The sequence below is a fragment of the Mytilus trossulus genome, chromosome 3 (assembly GCF_036588685.1).
Source record: "Mytilus trossulus isolate FHL-02 chromosome 3, PNRI_Mtr1.1.1.hap1, whole genome shotgun sequence".
Lineage (NCBI taxonomy): Eukaryota > Metazoa > Mollusca > Bivalvia > Mytilida > Mytilidae > Mytilus > Mytilus trossulus.
In genome coordinates, this window is record NC_086375.1 from 86687341 (window position 1) to 86709370 (window position 22030).

The 22030-nt window shown below is 31.1% G+C and overlaps 2 protein-coding genes across 7 annotated transcripts in view; one reads left to right on the forward strand and one right to left on the reverse strand.

Annotated features, from left to right (window-relative positions):
* The window catches only part of LOC134712723 (dynein axonemal heavy chain 2-like), an 80436-nt gene extending 64719 nt beyond the window's left edge, over window positions 1-15717 (forward strand). For 4 of the 6 annotated variants that reach the window (XM_063574552.1, XM_063574556.1, XM_063574558.1 and 1 more), the window contains 18 exons: window positions 5-154; window positions 442-574; window positions 2502-2846; window positions 3176-3302; window positions 3699-3885; window positions 5602-5807; window positions 6436-6561; window positions 6784-6981; window positions 7389-7580; window positions 8050-8234; window positions 8574-8603; window positions 9241-9466; window positions 10034-10150; window positions 10504-10653; window positions 11065-11241; window positions 11885-11959; window positions 12293-12443; window positions 14802-15717. In XM_063574552.1, coding sequence (XP_063430622.1) covers window positions 5-154; window positions 442-574; window positions 2502-2846; window positions 3176-3302; window positions 3699-3885; window positions 5602-5807; window positions 6436-6561; window positions 6784-6981; window positions 7389-7580; window positions 8050-8234; window positions 8574-8603; window positions 9241-9466; window positions 10034-10150; window positions 10504-10653; window positions 11065-11241; window positions 11885-11959; window positions 12293-12443; window positions 14802-14956 — 2930 coding nt within the window. In that variant the 3' untranslated portion in view covers window positions 14957-15717. The remainder of the gene's footprint in view (window positions 1-4; window positions 155-441; window positions 575-2501; window positions 2847-3175; window positions 3303-3698; window positions 3886-5601; window positions 5808-6435; window positions 6562-6783; window positions 6982-7388; window positions 7581-8049; window positions 8235-8573; window positions 8604-9240; window positions 9467-10033; window positions 10151-10503; window positions 10654-11064; window positions 11242-11884; window positions 11960-12292; window positions 12444-14801) is intronic. The other 2 variants (XM_063574557.1, XM_063574560.1) reach the window with 1 other exon arrangement.
* Window positions 15718-19293: 3576 nt separating this feature from the next.
* On the reverse strand, window positions 19294-21065 carry LOC134709809 (uncharacterized membrane protein-like). The gene is made up of 2 exons (XM_063569948.1): window positions 20954-21065; window positions 19294-19597 (listed from the first exon to the last, which is right to left on the reverse strand). The coding sequence occupies exons 1-2, from the start codon at window positions 20957-20959 to the stop codon at window positions 19355-19357; spliced, it is 249 nt and encodes an 82-aa protein (XP_063426018.1). The 5' UTR covers window positions 20960-21065; the 3' UTR covers window positions 19294-19354.
* Window positions 21066-22030: the final 965 nt, after the last annotated feature.

Here is a 22030-nt window from a genome sequence, read left to right on the forward strand (position 1 = left end):
TTAGGTGGTGCTTACATGATTAGGTTGGGAGACAAGGAGATAGAGTATAATCCTGAATTCAAGTTTTACATAACAACAAAACTTAGTAACCCACATTACACACCTGAAATCTCTACCAAGACAACCATTGTAAACTTTGCTGTCAAGGAGCAGGGTAAGATTTGTAAAAACTTTAAGAGGTTAATTTACATATGTTGTGAAAACAAGAATAAGATGTTGATGTTAATGTTTCATATCTGGGTTTTTTTCTTGAAAATATTTGAAAATATAATGTATGAGCAGTTGCAGCTGCTACCAGTATTTCTTAACTACATTTTCTTAATCACAGCAATGCTAATTTTAAGATTTAGGTAATGAAATCATGAAATTTCTAAAAGTAACATTTTTATAAAAACTGAGCTATCCTATGCATTTTGAAAACATATTTTATTAATTAATCAGGTCTTGAGGCCCAAATGTTGGGTATTGTTGTAAAGAAAGAAAGAGCTGAGTTAGAAGAACAGAAAGATCAGCTTGTGAAAAGTATTGCCAGTGGAAAGAAAAAGTTAGAAGAATGTGAAGATGAAATTCTCAGGTTTGTCTTTTTAACAACAGCTCTAGAGTTCCCACTTTTTAGCTCACCTGGCCCGAAGGGCCAAGTGAGCTTTTCTCATCACTTGGCGTCCGGCTACCAGCGTCGTCCGTAGTCCTGCGTCCGTCGTCGTTAACTTTTACAAAAATCTTCTCCTCTGAAACTTCTGGGCCAAATTAATCCAAACTTAGCCATAATCATCATTGGGGTATTTAGTTTAAAAATTGTGTGGCGTGACCCCGCCAACCAACCAAGATGGCCGCCACGGCTAAAAATAGAACATAGGGGTAAAATGCAGTTTTTGGCTTATAACTCAAAAACCAAAGCATTTAGAGCAAATCTGACATGGGGTAAAAATGTTCATCAGGTCAAGATCTATCTGCCCTGAAATTTTCAGATGAATCAGACAACCTGTTGTTGGGTTGCTGCCCCTGAATTGGTAATTTTAGGGAAATTTTGCTGTTTTTGGTTATTATCTTGAATATTATTATAGATAGAGATAAACTGTTAACAACAATAATGTTCAGCAAAGTAAGATCTACAAATAAGTCAACATAATCAAAGTGGTCAGTTGATCCCTTTAGGAGTTATTGCCCTTTATAGTCAATTTTTAACCATTTTTCGTAAATCTTAGTAATCTTTTACAAAAATCTTCTTCTCTGAAACTACCAGGCCAAATTTAAACAAAATTGGCCGCAATCATCATTGGGGTATCTAGTTTAAAAAATGTGTGACGTGACCCGGCCAACCAACCAAGATGGCCGCCATGGCTAAAAATAGAACATAGGGGTAAAATGCAGTTTTGGGCTTATAACTCAAAAACCAAAACATTTAGAGCAAATCTAACAGGGAAAAAAATTGTTTATCAGGTCAAGATCTATCTGCCATGAAATTTTCAGATGGATCAGACAAACCGCTGTTTGGTTGATGCCCCTGAATTAGTCATTTTAAGGAAATTTCACCGTTTTTTGTTATTATCTTGAATATTATTATAGATAGAGATAAACTGTAAAGAACAACAATGTACAGCAAAATAAGTCAACATGACCTAAATGGTCAATTGACCCCATAAGGAGTTATTGCCCTTTAAAGTCAATTTTTAACAATTTTCATAAAATTTGTAAATTTTAATAAACATTTTTGACTGAAACTCTTAGGCCAAGTTCAATATAGATAGAATGTTTGTAAGCAGCAAGAATGTTCAGTAAAGTAAGATGTACAAACACATCACCATCACCAAAACACAAATTTGTCATGAATTCAAATGCGTCCTTTGTTTAATATTCACATAGACCAAGGTGAGCGACACAGGCTCTTTGGAGCCTCTAGTTTATTATATACTAACTGATCCAAAATATCCAGATAACTATGATTTGATAGTAATATTCTTCAAAATTTTATACTTATATTTTGTATTGTATTGTTACATAATCTTCACGATGAACTGTTAAATCTACAGGCCTAGAGCTCATTTTTGGAAAATTTTCAGTTAAGATTCTGATGGCCTGTAGATATGATTTTTACAGGCCAATAACAATTTTACATGCCTGGGCTGCCACTCAGCATGAAAATTAGAATTACAAACTTACAAGTAACATGTATTATCGCTATTTTGAGCATTTTTTCTTTTATCTTTTTTTTGTGATAATTTTCATATCATGCTTCTCGCTAGAGAGAGAAAAAATATCGCTAGAAACTAAGGAGGCCATGTGGCATTGCTAACGAAATTGACATTGAAATTGACAACGTCTTCATAGGTAAAATAAGGATAAACAGATTATCATTGGTCATCTCAACTCGATTGCTTTTCTCACTTTCGCTGTACCAGCTCAAGCGAGAAAATCAATCTCGTTGAGATAATCAACGATAATCTATAATTACAGGTTTTTTCATTTGACTGTTGTACTATAATGTGTTATTAATTTTTCAGACTTTTGAATGAGACAAAAGGATCTCTATTGGATGATGAACAACTGGTCAACACACTACAGCTGTCTAAAATCACTTCACAGGAAGTATCAGAAAAACTACAGATTTCAGAACAAAATGAAGTGAAGATTGATGCAGCTAGAGAAGGCTACAGACCGTCTGCTGAGAGAGCCTCTATTTTATTCTTTGTGTTAAATGACATGGGACGTATTGACCCTATGTACCAGTTCTCACTGGATGCCTATATTGAACTGTTCTTATTATCCATTGACAAAAGTCAGAAGAGTTCTAAACTGGAGGAGAGAATCAACAATTTGAATGAATATCATACATATGCTGTGTACAAGTGAGTACCATTCATATTATCTAGCGGGAGGGGCACTTGGTATGTAATATGTGGCATGGATTTGCCATAGGAATAGGTCACTTTTTCTAGCCCCATGAAATATATGTATCTGAAACTAATTTGATGTCAATTTTTTCACAAATGCCAATTTAAAGTACAGTCATAAATGCATAACATATTTGCCATATCTATTTATCTCTCCACAAAATAGAATAAGCATTAGGTATGTATTTTTGTAATTCAAAATGTATGAAACAAGTGGGGTACTCAATGTCTGACCTGCTACCAAAAAAGGATGATGTGACAGAGGTTATTTATTTTTATTATAGATATGCATGTAGAGGTCTGTTTGAGAGACACAAGTTACTATTTTCCTTCCAAATGTGTGTGAAGATTTTAGAGAATGCCAATAAGATTAACACAGATGAATACAGCTTCTTCCTGAGAGGGGGTGTGGTAAGTTCATTCAATAAATATTTAATCTTACTTTGGAAAAAAAAGATTGATATCTTAGTCTAGAATCAATGAAAAAATGATAATGTTTCTATATATATCAATGACATTTAGTGGTATAATGGAATCATTTACAAATATTTTTAACTCCTACTTGATGGTTAAACACTTTGAAAATACAGCAAACAATCATACACACTTGGAAATTACTAATTTTATTTTGTTGTTGTGATTTTGGCTTATCTTATCACCTGTTTTTATTTACAAGTTAATGATTTTTTACAAAGATTAGACCAATTGAAATTGCTTATTCGTCTAACAATTATGCTTTATGAAAACGATGTGATTTGTAAAAATTTGATGAAAAAAGGAAATTGATAGCATGTAAATATGTTTTAGGTAATGGATAGAGAGAACCAAATGGATAATCCCTGTGCTACCTGGTTAGGTGACACAGCTTGGGATAACATAACAGAGCTAGACAAACTTACCAACTTCCATGGAATTATAACATCATTTGAACAGTATCCTAGAGACTGGAATATATGGTATACATCTTCTGAACCAGAAACATCTCCACTTCCAAGTAAGTCCTGTAATCATACTTACCAACCTTTGGTAGCTACAAAGTGGAACATCTTCATATTACCAGCTCTACTATGGGGAGAATATGGTTAAAAAAGAAGCACAGCTAAATTTTTTCTTTCTTTTCATAGCATTGCATACAGTGTATAACTTTGAACGTAATTGATTACTGTAAATTTAGAAATTATTGAAAGGTTATTATTGAAATGCGACAGAATTGTAAACACAATAATTTAAACTCGCAATTTTTAATAATTTTTTATGAATTAAACAGTTTTTTTTCTCAAAATCGTTAAAATTAAAATCACATTTAAGTCTAAAATGACAAAATCGCAGTAAAATGCACGCAATAATTTCTGAATTTACAGAATTCAGATTTGGTGATTCATTTTTCAAACACTTTTACAGTATTTGTTTACAATTTACATGTTCTTTTCTTCTTGATACTGAAAGAAAATTCCAATTTAATTTGGTAATTTTGGCCTATTTTAACACTTGTGAGGTGATTGAAAAATATATACAAAAACTTAAAAACAAAACGTTAACTTTGACTTGAAAATGCTGCAAACATGAATGGAAATTACTGCGACATTTTAACAAGTTTTAAAAAAAAATTCTTTAATTTCCATGGCTAAAAAGGATGTGCAGATAATGTACCTATACTATAGGGTTATTGCATGAATATTGGGGAATATTGTCACGAGTAGAATTTTATATTGCACGAGCTTGCGATTGGGACAATATTCTCCAATATTCATAGAATAACCCTTTTATTGTATAGCAATATAATATTTTGAAGTAAAAATTGGTTTAAACTAAGATTTAAACGTTGATGACGTCATGAATTTTGAAGATTTATTGCACTAGTGCAATATATAGAGATTAATACATGGCCTTTTCCATATCAGCCTGGGTATCATCCCGAGACCCCCATATCAGCCCGAGACGGAGTTATTAATTGCTTTATCATATACTTCCGACAATAGTTTTATGTAAGGCAATTAAACTGTTAACAAATGCAACAACTAAAACAGTCAAAAACTTTATAAAGAAGTTAAGTTATAAATCAAATATATATTATAATTGTCCAACAACAGCATCTCTACCTCCATATATATATATGGTAACATTTTGAAACATTTAAAATTTAGAAGAGTTTTATGGTCATTAATACTCCAAGTTTGTTGTACTACATGTACTATATAAAATGATTCATAATTGCCAATGGCATTTGTTAACAAGTACTTAACCAGTAACTATCCCCACAAAAGTTCACGTTAATTTTGACTTCGTCATAAAAATTATCTGACGTCACAATGGCAAAGTAAACAACCGGTACCGGAAAAACCAGTAGTAATTTGCACGAGAAGCACTTTTATGGGTTTTTGCACGAGACGCCCCTGATATGGGTTATCAGACCAGGCTGATATGGGTTATCAGCCTGGGTGGGAAATTATGGCTTGTGTACTTCCGTTCGTTACACATATGCAAAAGCTATCATATTAATGCTAAGTATATGATAAAAGAATTTATTGCACGCTAACTTTTGGTTACGTTCTGTGGGAAATATTATATTGCTATACAATAAATACAGATTATCGCATTTATCATTTTGTGTATTGTCCTGTCCTCATATTAGTAAATTAATTGACTATAACTATGTCTCATTTCAAGTAATATCCTGTCCCTATAATACCATTTTACTTTTATATTTCAGGTGAATGGGACAATGCTTGTAATGAGTTACAGAGAATGTTAATCGTACGATCACTCCGTCCAGATCGTGTGTCTTTCTGTGCCACTTCATTCATAATAAACAATCTTGGGTCAAAGTTTACTGAGCCACCTGTCCTAGATATGGCCCAGGTAGTAGAAGATTCCACCACCAAGACACCACTGATCTTTGTTTTGTCACCGGGAGTGGTAAGTATAGCTGATACGTCAGAACGGTCAAAGATTTATTACATGAATAATGTAGGTTCAAAATTTACTGAACCTTCTCTCTTAGTTATGACCCTAATATTTGAACCAATTTTAATTTTTTATCACATGATCTTATTGTTGATTTTTATTTGTGAATAATCAATTTGCTTTAGTCTAGAATTTGAGTTTATGGAAAGACCTTTTGTCTAATTTTAAAAATATACCTTAAATTGTTATAATATTCGAATTAGCTCTCGCCAAGATATAGCATTTCTGTGCTAATGCAGCGTAAAGCAAACAACAATTGATCAATCTTAGTTATGACCCAGATAGAAGATTTTACAGCCAAGATCCAAAGAATATTTATTTTATCTTCTTGTGCAGTGGGTTTATACAAAGAAACTTTGGATAATTGATTTTGAATGATAATTTATGAACTATCATGTGTCAAAATTTTAAGAAGACAAAAAATCATGTACACACTTTAAAAAATTTTAAATATCATTTCAGGTTTTCAACAGAAATTATGAGGAATACATTTTCCTATCAAATATTGTAATGTTTGATTTATTTTATTGATTCCGAATGAAAATTGATTGCTAAATGAGACATATTTTATTTCTTTCAGGATCCAACAAGCCAACTTCTCCAATTAGCAGAAGCTAAAGGTTTGGCTCAGAAATTCCATGCCTTGTCTCTCGGTCAAGGTCAGGCACCTATTGCTACAAGGATGATTAAGGAAGGTATCAGAGAGGTAGGCAGTTAATTATAATTTTGAAAGCATAATTGCAAATTTAATTTTCTATTTAGGATTGATAACTTCTTTGGTATTCTAGACTTTTAAAAATCATGATTTATATTAAAAAGAAATGTTTTGAAAAATTGAATGCATTCATAAAGTTATTGTTTGCTTGTTTGTTTTTTCTTTTTGGAAATAATCATCATACTTCTGTTACAATATAATTCTTTTTTCCAGGGTAATTGGGTATTTTTGGCTAACTGTCACTTGTCTTTGAGTTGGATGCCACAGTTAGATAAGTTAGTAGAACAGTTACAGATACAGAAGCCTGAGCCTCACCCAGAGTTCAGGTTATGGTTAAGTAGTAGTCCTCATCCAGATTTCCCTATAGCTATTCTACAGACTGGTCTTAAAATGACAACAGAACCACCTAAGGTAAAGGCTGTTTTTATATTATTTTTAAACTTACTGTTATACAGTTAGAGTTATCTCCCATTAAATAGATTAGTTGAAAAATTGATAAAAAATAAGCAAAATATTTGTTGATTGTTAAAATGGTAAATAAATCTGCAGATTTAAGCAAAAACCTGCACATTCTTGTACTGCTTTCTTAAAATGCAAGATAGCAGTATACAGTTAATCTACTTTGAGTATCAATAAAATAATTTGTTTTTACGGATTTTTGCACTTAACTCAAATTGGATACAACTTATGACTATTGTGTTTAGCAGAGTACTGAAAGTTAATATGAACCATGTACACAAATTATCATTAGAGTTTTTTAAAGGGAATAAAAGTAAAAATGAATCATTTATACAACTTATCATGATTGTATTTTGTAGGGACTGAAAGCAAATATGAAACGTTTATACAACTTGGTAACAGAACAGCAGTTTGTAAGATGTCCAAAACAAGACAAATACAAAAAACTTCTGTTTTCTTTATGTTTCTTCCATTCTGTATTGTTGGAGAGAAAGAAGTTTTTGATGTTAGGATGGAATATTGCCTATGAGTTCAATGATGCAGATTTTGAGGTAAATACTTAATAAAAATAAACATTTTCCAGTTCAACACACAGGATTTTTTTTAAGAGTTTATACTATTCATACAGTTGAAAATATTGGCTTTAATTTGATTTTCCAAATGGCCGTTATAGTTCATTGATATTTTTGGTCAATATATATATTAGTAACAACTTGACCCAAATAAATATTTTACTCACATTGATATCTGGTAAAATACAATTTGTAGCAAAATATCTTAATGACAAGACCTCAAAACTAGGCTATTCTGGCGACAAGATTGGTTTTTAACACTACTACCCATGCCTCCATTATGGTCTTGCACAGTTGTTATTCTGGCAGATTTGACTGTTTTCTGAAGTTTTAGTAGAACAAAATAAGTTATATAGATGTTACATATTCACTTGATACTGTGCAAGGTATTTAAAGACCTATTGATTAGATGTATGTAGATTTAAATGTTTCTGTTTGTTTTTTATAGGTATCTGAAAACCTGTTGAGTATTTATCTTGATGGCTACGATGAAACACCATGGGAAGCTCTGAAATATCTCATCGCTGGAATAAACTATGGGGGTCATGTGACAGACGATTTTGATAGACGTTTACTTACTACCTATATTAATGAGTATTTCCATGATGGCGTACTGCAATCTGCCTTCTTCAAGTAAGTCATCTATAAGAAATAAAATCTCTAAAAAATAATTGTCCATAATAAGTGATTAATAATTGCTAATATTTGCTAATATTTTCCTTGTTAAAAGATATACATATTACTACTAATTGATGATTAAACTTTGTTATTGTCTCTTTTATTATAAATCTATAATAATTTGTAAAATATTCTAGGACATGCATCAGTTATTTGCCTCTTGATGCTGATCATTCAAAACCTACTCTTTCTTGAATACTGGAATAAAATAACTGAACAAGCAGTTTCAAATATATAAGTATTTATGGTTACTACTGAATATTTTGTGCAAAACTAGAATGACTTTCATTACAGAGAATCTGGACAAATTTACCATAACTACAGGCAAGTTACCATGGCTACTGAGCCCGGTCACGTTTGTCCACCTATGTTCAAAGTTTTTAGTGTTTATTGTTGAACATAGGTTTCTAGTGGTTCAAAACATGACACCAAATCACTATTACACCATTAATGTTATACAAATGCTTTGTACAAAGATTTTGATAAGAAAATATTTTTTAGGTAGTGTACATTATAGAACTACTATCACCAACTAGTCACTTCATGTTGCAGTTCTTCACAATGTTTACTGTTTGTTTGTTCTGGATTATGTTTTAAATTTCTGTTTAAGAATTGAATTTTCAGTTAATTATTTGTTGATTATAGATATTGTTGGGAAATAGTGAAGGCAAAAGCCCCCTTTCTTTCATATAAAACTGGATAAGTGTAGAATTGGTTATACACCGTTGAAATATAAAGCTATATTACTGAACATTTTATTGCTTACTTTGTATGTAGTCTCAATCATTGCAGTTATATTATTATTTAACGTTAGATTCATTGTTTTTACTTTTTGATAGTAGATACTAATATTAGTTACAAGACTTTTACTGACTGTTGTAGAATATTTGTGTAATAATAATGTTTTTATTTTATCCATATATTTTTATTTGAAATTAAGAACAATATGATATTTTTCCAGATTATCATGTTTGCCAACTTATTACATACCTAAAGATGGCCCCTTGTCATCTTACAAGGAGTATGTGAGTATGTTACCTAATGTGGACCATCCTGAAGCCTTTGGACAACATCCTAATGCTGACATAACATCACAGATTCAGGAGACAAGATTGATGTTTGATACTTTACTTGGTTTACAGCCACAAGTGTCTGCCACTTCAGGTGGAGAAAGTCGAGAAGATAAGGTATTTATATATATTCTTAACAGCCATGACAACATTGTTTAAATGCACTATACATTTTGTCTATGGGGGGAGTCATGCTCCACATCCACCTCACCATGAATTGTTAAACATATTGTAAACAGTTCAGGATCCTGCCCATTAACTATACACATAATCTTACAACCCTGTATAAAATTTATCATTGAACTTCCACTTAATTGTATTTTTATATTGATTTTTATGGAAGGAACGTCCATTGGTAAGTTTATATTGTTGTCTATGTATAGAGAGGTCTACAGCAACTCCTCTTCTGACACAGAATCATCATTCACAAGTATTCTTACAAGTATTCTTACAGGTGTTATAGAAACACAGTTATTCACCGTTTTGTTTGCATGTTCAGGTCATTTTTCGTATAAGATAATGTGATATTGCTTGTCTTCATCCAGTATATTCACAGATCTTAGTCCAATTGTGGAAATACAATAAAGTAAACCAATAAACTGAATGAAAGTTATTACATGTAATACAAGATATTATATATTATTGCCAGAATATTTGTACAGGTATATTGATATATATTTATAGGTATTAGACCTTGCAGCAAACATCTATAAACAAATACCAGAAAATATTGATTATGATGGAACAGCTAAAATCTTAGCACTGGATCCCTGTCCATTAAATGTTGTGCTGTTACAAGAGGTAATGTCATTATAGTTTGTACAGGTTTGTTACATGAAGGACAGAGATATCACAAACATATGATTGCTTTGAACAATTTCTTTTATAAATGAATAGTGATCTTTCATTATATATGGACTTTAATCAAATTCTCAGTATGTTTTGTTGTTAATTTTAGTGTTCAAAGCTGGTAAAATAATCAATTGATACAGGATGAAAATTGTGCACTGCCACTGAAAGAACTTCTTGGATCTTATCTACATGATTGAGTGAACTAATAATATTTTGAGTTTGGTGATATACTTCCAATAAGAAATTGTTACAAATCCAGATTTGTCATAAAAACTATTCTAATATTTCATTTTTATTTCCAGATTGAAAGATATAATGCATTGATGAAGGAGATTAGAGAAAGACTGGTTGATCTAGAGAAAGGTATACAAGGTTTGGTTGTCATGACAATGGAGTTGGAGAACATATTCCAGTGTATATTTGATGGCAGAGTTCCTCCAACTTGGCTGAAGGTAATAATATAGGACACACTATAGTAAAAAAAAAGCTGCACATTTGAACAACCAGTAATGTAAATGAAATACATCTGTCATACAAAGGACATCTTGTTATGACTTACCTCTAGATCTATCCATTGGTCTGTTCTTCAGTCTGTCCATCACATCGACATGATGTACAATAACAGGAATGACAGATTGCTTTGAACAAATGTTATGAACCTATTATGTTAGCTTTTTATGTCCACATGAAATGTGTTTTAAAAATATCAAAGTTTTCAATTTCTTTCCTTCTCCATGTTTATGTCCTACTTGTTATATAAAAGTTTTTTGTCAGCAAATGAAAACCCTTTAGGATTATTTTTAGTACTGATAAATACTATTAACATACATTTCTGTAATTTATATTTTTATTGTTCTTGACAGGCCTACCCATCAATGAAGCCTTTAGCGTCCTGGACCAGAGATTTAGTAGCCAGAGTAGAACAGCTTGCCAAGTGGGCCGTGACAGCCCATCCTCCAACCATTTTCTGGATGTCTGGCTTTACCTTCCCTACTGGTTTCCTGACTGCTGTCCTACAAACATCTGCTAGACAAAATAATGTAAGATTATCATTGGTCATCAAAAGGTTATCAAATTTACAGTAACAGACCTTAAAAAATAATGTTCGTATCAAAGTGATTGCTTCCTCCCATACAAAGGATGATCAAAGCAATATCTCAAATGTTTCCCTTTTTAACTTAGACTGAGGTACAGAGTTTATGAGATTAATTACAAAGCATTTACAGAATATTAAGAAATATTTTTTTATTGGCTATTTTTCTTCTGTTTTGCAAAATATTTGAAAGTACAAATAATATATAAAACATTTTATAATGTTAAAATTTATAATTCTCTGTTTTAATGTTTTATTTTAAAAACATTTTCTGTAGATCTCTAGTTTATATAATCAGCGTTTTATTTTGGCTGAAGATATGCCATATATTGTAACTATCTGCTGTCATTTGCTGATGCTTTTGTTTCATGTTAAACATCTACACATTTTCTACATCTACATTAGATTTTTAAATACACATGTTGTTTGGTATATAAAATTTGTGTAAGTTTTATATAATGATATATATGTTTGATGATTTATTCTGGTTTTTATCCTCAGGTATCTATTGATACTCTATCCTGGGAGATGTATAACTTTTATATTATGATTTAAATGTTAATTGATTTATTCTTGATTTTTGTTTTCAGGTGTCTATTGACACTCTATCCTGGGAGTTCAGTGTTATGACTGTAGGAGACGAGAACATAGTTGGTCCACCAAAGGTCTGTATCAAATTACAAAACTTACTTTTCAATTACAATTTTTCATCTTCCTGAAACTACGTTGTATAGAAGCTGAAAAGAAGAAGCATACTAAATACTGATTAAAATATGTAAACAATATTTCATTGAAGTTAGAACATTGTGGCTAATTTAGACAAGTTTGGAAGATGCCTATTAACAGTAGGTTTTCTGTATGTGATTGATTGACCTGGGTGCAGCTAGGCAGCTTATATGCTTCAGTTTGTCTCAGCATAAAGACAAAAGAGCATCTTATACATCTTTAGCTGAATTTGTTTTTTTCTGTTTTGAGATATTTTTTGTTTATTTTGACAGGATGGTGTTTACATCAAAGGTTTATTCCTACAAGGAGCCGGCTGGGATATTAAGAATTCTTGTTTGGTAGAAGCTAAGCCTATGGAGTTAGTCTGCCAGATGCCAACAATACATTTCAAACCAGTAGAAAACAAGAAAAAGGCTGCTAAAGGTATGTGTTCTCAAATATTTTGGAAAGTCACTTCTCATATTTTTATTAACATAATATGCTTAGCCTTTATTCATTAGATTAGAACAAAGCATAGAACAAAAAGCTTTTATTGATAAAAATACATTTTCCATTGAAGGAGGATAAACGATATGTAATACTGTGGATTCATTTATTTTCGTGGGTACCAATTTTCGTGGATTAAGAAAAACTTAATTTCATGGTTTTGCTGAAATCTGCATACAAGCCTATAGAAAAGTTATCATTCATTGAATATTTAATTTCGTGGTTTGACTGTGCCTATGAAATCCACGAAAATTGGTATCCAACGAATAATAATGAATCCACAGTAGGTCAATATAATAAATTTAAGATCTATATATTGAGTATTTTTTTCATTTCAAGTGTAAGCTCTTATTTCATATATAGGTTTTCATTTTATATTTTTAGAATAAGAACCTCCTTAAAATGTCAATTACCATGAAACCAACTTGATAATCTGTGTTAAGAGTTGTTGAAAACAAACTTTAAGCATGGTGTATCGATATTATGAAAGCTCTTGTTTTATTATTATGAATAATTTAAAAAAAAAAAAGTATATTTATATCAAGATTTATTATTCTTAAGGTAAAAATTCTAACCTATACAACCACTTGTTCAAATGACTGTCTTAAATTATCTGTCTCACTTTGGAGTCCCCCAAAGTTTCTTCAAACCCCATGAAATATGTTATTAACTGAATTTATAATTATAATAATCAATAGTCACAGTCAGGTCTACTTGAGATTAATGTTATTTATATTACTGTAGGAAAAAGTAAGTATTTGTTCTCATTTTGATGTTGAATTACTGACTTTCTTGTTGGGTATTTGACAGGTTGCTGTTTATTTTGATAAGTACTTTGTAAAAGACATGCTTGTTTTGATAAGGGATCAGCAATGTTTTACCTCAAGAATGTTTCTCAAATTGTGAAAGTCTGTGTCAAATTTAGCTTAGAACTAAAAGCTTTTAATGATATAAACTGTTTAGATTTAACTTGTTTATATATTGGTTTCAAATGTACATCATCAACAAAGATAAGAAAAATTGGATGTCTTGTCTCTGAGATACTTTGAAACAAAACTAAATAAAGATACCTTAAAAGTAGTTTATGCATTTGTGTTATTTAGTGTTCTTCTTTGTATGTTCAACAATACATCATAATTCTTTTTTCCAGATGTAGGAAAGGGGGGTCTGAATTTGATCCAAGGCTTACATCAAACCAAAGAACTAGAATTAGCACTTGCTGACATTATTTTTTTGTTTGATCTGCATTACAAAAAGAAAAATATTGTTTTTAAACTTGACCATTCAATTGATCATAGCTACCATTTTACAGAGTAATTCTGTAATTTTCACTATAAATATTGATGTGTACTGTGTCATTGATAAACATAGAAAAAGCAATGAAAAAAGCCAAGGTTGTATTTAGTGAGTAAAAATAGTGCACAGTCTCAGTTGTAAAGCACATGTTTTTTTATACATATATAAATATATACATTTTGTACATGTCCAGGATTTTAAGTTTTACACAATATCTTACACTGATATAAAGATATACATAAGTTTTACCCAACATTTTATCCTTTCATTTACACTACTCTATCATTAAATTTGGCATTATTTTAGTTTTATCCAAAAATATGAATACTCATGCAATGAATTCTTCCCTCTCTTTTTCACACAACCAGCTGTTATCTATGTATCCCATGTGCCATTTCATACTTGCAATAAATAATATACATTGAAAAACAATAATGAAAGTTTCATCATTAGCAAAGGTAGAAAAGATTCTGAAGAGAAATATGAATGAAAACAATCAGTGAATAAGTGAATAATTCTAATAAGAACTGTAGTGCCAACTTTTCATTGTAATTTAAGCTTTTCTTTTTTTCCTATTCAATCTTAACATCTCAACCTGAGGAACAAATGTATCATGTCAATGTTGTACATATCAATTTACTGTGGTATCTGTTTTCTAAAGACAAAATATTGAAAGAATACTTTATAATTCATAACTATAATGTTTGAGATAGACAATGTCATAGAAAAGAAGTTAGTTTTTTATCCTGCCCAAGCTCTTTCTACAGTGAAATGTTACAAGTAACACCAGGTCCTAATGTTTTTACATTCAAAGGTTGACATTTCTGAGTAAAGCAATATTTGAATTTCATTAATTTTGACATTTCAGATGCAAATGGAAACATTATGTTTGAAGTGATACATTTAAAAACAATCATTGCAATTCCTCACTCCAACCCCCTAAATAGGAACTATGTATCTAACCCATGTGAATTATTTTGACTATTTGTATAATTTTAGGTATGTACAATGCCCCCTGTTACTACTACCCTAACAGAGCTGGATCGGCTGGCAGAGCATCGTTTATTGTAGCAGTGGAACTGAAGAGTGGAGAGAAGAATGCTGATCACTGGGTTAAAAGAGGAACAGCTCTATTGATGAGTTTGGACTATTAATTCTTTATGAAAACAGAAAGAACAAAGAAAACATTGACTTGTTGATAATGACTTAGTTTTTTTTATTTGACAAAAAAAAAATTGCATATAACTTTTTGATTTGTTTTACTTATTTTTTGTCCAGATGTAAGAATTTATTATAGTTGAAAATTATCAATTATATTGACATTGAAGTGCTGTGTAAGATGTTATTGTGATATCTTCTACTTTAGTTGTCATGTGCTTTCAGATTATTATAGCAAGAAGAATATACTGAAACAATTTAAAAAAATTAATGCATGCACATTGTATATCATATCTTTTCAAAATAATCATATTTAAGAAAGAAAAAAAACACAGCTTTTTGTTTAATACTTAAGTGCCATTGCTGCATAATAATATGTTTTTAATGAAGTAAATAGGATATTAATTTCAGAACATTGATTCATTTTCCACAAAATGAAAGAGTGTCCAATTTACCAATCATGTTGTTTGAACTAACTCCTATACTTTGTTGTTAAAATTGAATTTTTATTTTAACTTTTTTAAAGGTTAATAAAAGTTATTTAAAAAGGAGCATAAAATATCATAGAAAAACAATGATCTATACATAATCTACAGATATATCCTTTCTCTTCCTATTCCAAGTAACATATTGATTATTATTGTTAACTGAACAAGCTGTTCACTGTGATATTTTTTTCAAATTAGGTACAAGTAAATCATTCCGTCCAATATAAGATATTTGTTTATATTATTTAAATCCAAAACTACCGGTTTATGTTTTTTTTTTATTAAGAAAAAAATTGTTGTTATTAATTTATATTGTTGGGTTTATTAAACAAATTTGAGAACAGATATAACATTGAACTTATTTTCATTTTTCTTGTTGTTTATTATTTCAACATGCAAGTGTGTATGGAACATGCAAATTATTATACAGTTAGCTTAAACTGGTAAATTTGAAACCAGTTTACCAGAAAGGAGACAATGAAAGGTGCAATTATAACCAGTTCAACAGAATTAGCACAATTAAAACAAGTATCAAGAAAAGCTTCAATGAAACCAGTTAACCAGAAAAAGTACAATTAAAACAAGTATTCAGAAAAGCTTCCATGAAACCAGTTAACTCAAAAGGTACAATTAAAACAAGTCTCAAGGAAAGCTTCAATGAACCAGTAAGCCAGAAAAAGTACAATTAAATCAAGTCTCAAGGAAAGCTTCAATGAACCAGTAAGCCAGAAAAAGTACAATTAAATCAAGTCTCAAGGAAAGCTTCAATGAACCAGTAAGCCAGAAAAAGTACAATTGAAACAAGTATCAAGAAAAGCTTCATTGAAAACAGTTGACCACAAATAGTACAAATAAAACAAGTATCCAGAAAAGCTGTAATGGAACCAGTTAACGAGAAAAAGTACAATTAAAACAAGTATCAAGAAAAGCTTCAACAAACCAGTAAGCCAGAAAAAGTACAATTAAATCAAGTCTCAAGAAAAGCTTCAATGAACCAGTAAGCCAGAAAAAGTACAATTGAAACAAGTATCAAGAAAAGCTTCAATGAACCAGTAAGCCAGAAAAAGTACAATTGAAACAAGTCTCAAGAAAAGCTTCAATGAACCAGTAAGCCAGAAAAAGTACATTTAAATCAAGTCTCAAGGAAAACTTCAACAAACCAGTAAGCCAGAAAAAGAACAGTTAAAACATGTATTCAAAAAAAGCTTCAATGAAACCAGTTAACCAGAAGCAGTGTTATTATAACAAGTATTCAATGAAACCAGTTGACAAGAAATATTACAATTAAAACAAGAATCAAGAAAAGCTACAGTGAAACCAGTTAACCCGAAAAGTACAATTAAAACAAGAATCAAGAAAAGCTACAGTGAAACCAGTTAACCCGAAAAGTACAATTAAAACAAGAATCAAGAAAAGCTACAGTGAAACCAGTTAACCCGAAAAGTACAATTAAAACAAGAATCAAGTAAAGCTTTTGATGAAATCAGTAAACCACAAAAAGTGCTATTAAAACAAGTATCCAGACTAGTTGTATTGAAACAAGTATACCAGAAAAAGTGATATTACAACAAGTTTACCACAAATAAATTTAAGTTCTTGTACTTTAAACCTCACAGTTTGTAAATGTGTTGGTGTCAAGGATGACTTGGGAAATATGGTCATTTTGATCTTTTTGTGACTGGCAGTAACACCTTTGCTTAAGTGGGAAGTCCGTTTGGCTTTATGTGATGTTTATGTACGCAGCCATATCGGGTCAGAATGCAAGTCTACAACTCTGAGAGTGCCATACACGGTCTGTTGGCAGGCTTAATTTCTGTTCTTCTAATATACCCGGCCCTTAATTTTACATTTGGAATCTGTACAAATTTCCTCCTTTCATCCCAGTGAATGTCTTCCAGATCTTCATATTGTATGTATTGTTAATTTGTTCTCTAACTGATCATACACTAACGATTTGCCATTGGATGTTAGAAACCAACGATCAATAAATGAGTGTTTTGAAATAAAGCACAATAAAAAAAACCAAGTCAATCAGAATAGACCAATTAGAATCACCTACCACTAAATAGTTATCAAAGGTACCTGGGTTCTAAGTTAGTATGCCAGACGCGCGTTTTGTCTACATAAGACTCATCAGTGACGTTCACTAAAGGGTACACTAAAATCAGTGACACAGAAAGATTATAATTCAAACCAGAAAACAAGAAAAAGTTAAATATTTTTTTTTATCTAGAAATAGTACAATTAAAAACTTATTCAGAAATATTGCAATATATACTAGTACATGTACTCCATTTTGTGTCTGGCATTAGTTTACATATCGACTTGTCAACTCCATGCTTCTTTGTTGTTATCGCTTTAGATACTCTGATTGTCTAGCAAAACCTGTACAGCAGGTCGAAACTACAGGTCGGTTCTGCTCATTGTAGATATTTGTAATGTTTGATATGTTTAAAATTCTTACATGTCGACAAGTCCGGGTGTCTTCGGTGTGATCATTGTCGATTTGTATAGTTTGTTGAAAACTTGCATGTCAATAATTCATCACACAATGTGTTTTCGGCGTGATAAGTAGATACTTGTACTGGCTCTTGTGTTAAGCGAAAGCCTAAATATCGACAAGATGTAACGCCAGGCGGTTATTATTGATAGTTGTACTTTTTATTGTGTCCGGCGGAAGCCTACATCTTGACAAGTCATAACTGCAGTTCTCCTCGGATTGAACACTATAAGTACTTGTTATCCTTGTTGCTTTTTGTGAAAGATTGTTACTGGCAAATCGTACTTTCATGTTACTTTGACCTAATGATACAATTGTAATGCTATTTTTGTTTGTTTAATGTTTCTCTATATGTGACACAATGATGACTGCTTTACACATATTGTGACTATTTTACCAAGTATGCACACCGCTTTAAATATAATGAAATTTAAAGCGACTGGCATACAAGTCAGAAGTTAATTAAAATTAGTGCTATAACACCAGGTTGAATCCACCATTTTCTACATAAGGACATGCCTGTACCAAGTCAGGAATATGACAGTTGTTGTCCATTCGTTTGATGTTTGTGGTTTTGATTTTGCTATTTGATAAGCGACTTTCCGATTTGAATTTTCCTCGGAGTTTAGTATTTTTGTGATTTTGACGATTGGCAAATATTCCTTCTAGGTCAAAGTGTTCCGCTGAACGACGTGTCTCGCCTACAAATGCTGATGTTAGTATGAAAATGTTATATTTATCAGTAAAATTCAGAATTTGAAAAAAAACTTTTTGTTTTGATGCTATTTCTCGGTCTTGGAGATAGCTTCTGTCCATGCCATGAAAGTTTACTGACTTATAATGTCAAAATAATTTATTCCCAGACTGTCTGTAAATAATATAAACTAAATAGTCCATCAAAAGTACTGCAAACGAAAATATATTTTTAAAACTTTGCATCTCTAAATCATAAAAAAGCTTGTAAAGTTTCATTAATTCAATGAAGCTAGGCATGACAAACAAATGGAAGTTTTTAACAACCTTTACTGGATTTACAGCCCTTGCACGGTCGGTCTATGTGTGATAAAGTATTTGATGTGTAACACACTTTAACCCAGACTCCGTGAGACTGTATCTACTTCTTAACTGTTAACTAAGTTCATATACTGAATTGGCCATAAATGTAGAACCTTAACAGGGGTCGGTTTCCCTGTCAACCCCTAAATCGGGCTCTAAAATGACTGTCAAGTAAGATAACAAGAGAACAGGGATTTTAATAACAACTAGTGGAAACTGACAAAAGAAGAAGGGATATAATGTTATTAAATGAAAAAAAGGAAGAGAAAAGTCCAACACAGAAAACATATGCCTTTTCATATATTTATTAATAATATTCTATTTTGACATCATTGTCAAATCCTTTCCTGCTATTCCTCCAGATCTAAATCGAGGTCAGAAAACAGTTCACGTTTGTTGCACTTCTTTCTACATTTTTTCTCCTCCTTTTCACAGCGGTCGAAGCATTTTTTCTTCTTATCATGGTTATTAGGATGGTTTCTTTTGCATTCTTTCTTACTTTTCTCAAGATTGGTTTCGCATTTTTTCTTGCAGTTAGCTTCAGCGGTTATAACCAATACCGCTATAACCAGAACAACTACAAATGCTTTAGTCTACAAAAAGAAGAAGTAAGTATAACAGTTACTGAATGCAATGCAAGTTACCTGCTATCAAAAAATCAAAATGAAGGATAGACAAAACGTGAACCAAAGGACGCCTCACGTGTGTTAGGTATTCAATTTGCTAAAATATAACTGACACAAGTACATATCACCGAGGGTATCACAAGCCCAGTAGTCAGCACTTTTTGTGCTGACATGAATTGTCATTGATATGGTTATATTTATAAATTTACTGTTTACAAATTTTGGATTTTTTGAAATACTAAGGCTTTTCTACCTCAGGCATAGATTATTTTAGCTGTATTTGGCAAAACCTTTAGGAGTTTTGGTCCTCAATGCTCTTCAACTTCGTACTTTATTTGGCCTTTTTAACTTTTTTGTATTTGAGCGTCACTGATGAGTCTTTTTTAGACGAAACGCGCGTCTGGCGTGTATACTAATTGTGTCCTGATATCTATGGTGAGTTTATTTACAACCACTGGGTCGATACCACTGCTGGTGGTGATTTATTTCCCTGAGGGTATCACAAGCCGAGTAGTCAGCACTTTTTGTGCTGACATGAATTGTCATTGATATGGTTATATTAATAAATTTTCTGTTTACGATTTTTTGAATTTTTTTAAATAAGAGTTTCTATAAAAAAAAAAACAAGGTAGATCTAGGTGAGACATAGGGTCTAGGCTCGCGTTGTTGGCTTTAACATTTACATTATTTGCACAAACAACGTTCAGAAAACGATAGACAGTTTTTTTTTAAATATAGCACAACAGCCATAACAGAAAGAAAACTATATTTAGATGAAACCATTATTTCTTTTTCTCAATGCAAGTTCTAATTAAAAAGTCAACATAACTCCAATTCGAAGTTTACCAGAACTTATATACAAACGGAATCAAACGAAGAAATGCGTTTCTTAAAAAACAGTTAAAAGTATGGAAATTCGATCACCTATAGTACTTAACCATAAATTACTACTTCCCCACATCAATTTATGTACATAAAAAAATGTTGAAATTTAAGATTTTTTCAGCTTCGGTCTATACTAGTATTAGGAGTACCGTGTGGCTTATACTGAATTTAAAAACTGTAACGCGAAAGTGAACACTTTATGATCTGAGTCATATTTCATTCTCAATTTTTAATCAATATCAAATAGGCAAAAACAAATTTAATATAAGAAACAGACATATGAGCAATACGAAGCTATCATGTCGCTAACATTTGGCATGTAAAACAAATATAATCAAACTTTTATGTCCTTTAGTGATATTGTGTGAACTCATTCGAATCACAAAAAAATATGTTGATCATATTATTTTATAATTATTATATTTTTTTAAAAATTACCTGCATATCTTGCTGCTTGTGGAATTTGTTCCTCAATGAAATCTGGATCCTGTTTTATAGATCAGTAGTTATTTTGCCTTAAGATCATTAAAATATTGAACTAATGAATTATAGGTTAGACAATACTTGGTTATGTTTTATGAAGATTTAAGCCCAAGGCGAAGCCGAGGGCTTAAATCTTCATAAAACATGATCAAGTATTGTCTGACCAATTTAGAACATATTCACACTTTCGAGTGACCTTACAAAACTATCCTTTCCTATTGTAATATTCAAACCTAAATAAGAGTTCACTTTTTATAATGAACTAAATATAAAACATAGGTAATGATCATTTCAATGGATGAAATGAAATAGCACGAACATAGTTAGTGAAGGATAAATTGTTTTTCTTCTGCTTCAGGTAAAATTTAATACTCATACATCTTAACATTTTTTTTTTATTTTAAAAAGCAACACAATGTTATTTAAATCTCCTTTTTGGAATTATATTTTTTTTTTATAGATATAAAACTCTCTGTATGAATATTTGAATTCAGACCTTTCAACATTAAATGCTTACTTTTTATTGATAAATTTAAATGTATTGCGTTTTTCCGACAACAACCATTTGCTTTATATATCAGCAGTCTGGCCTTGTGTTTTTTTGAAGGAATGAAAAATAATTCTATTCATTTTATTTATCCTTACCATTTTTTTTGGTGTATTCTATTATGTGTACCATTAGAAATTTCAAAATGTTTTTATTTTAATCTTTTCTCTTTCATCTTTAATCAGTAGGCTGTTTTCCCAAGGAAAATGCCTTAGGGGATTGTACACTTTGTTAGTACAGCTATTAAGAGTTCATTAACTGACAATGAAAAGTCATTCATGTATAGCATTTCATAGTGCATGGAAAACCATGTTCTATGAAAATAATAGGGCAAAAAACTGATTTTTCATTGGACGAGAAGGGGTGAGTATGTTCTAATTATCAATAAAATAATAATTATCATGACATAGAATATTAAAAATAGTTCACTTCTTATGGTTGCTCGTTTTACATATGTTAGTAAACTATGGACTGATTGTCGTCAG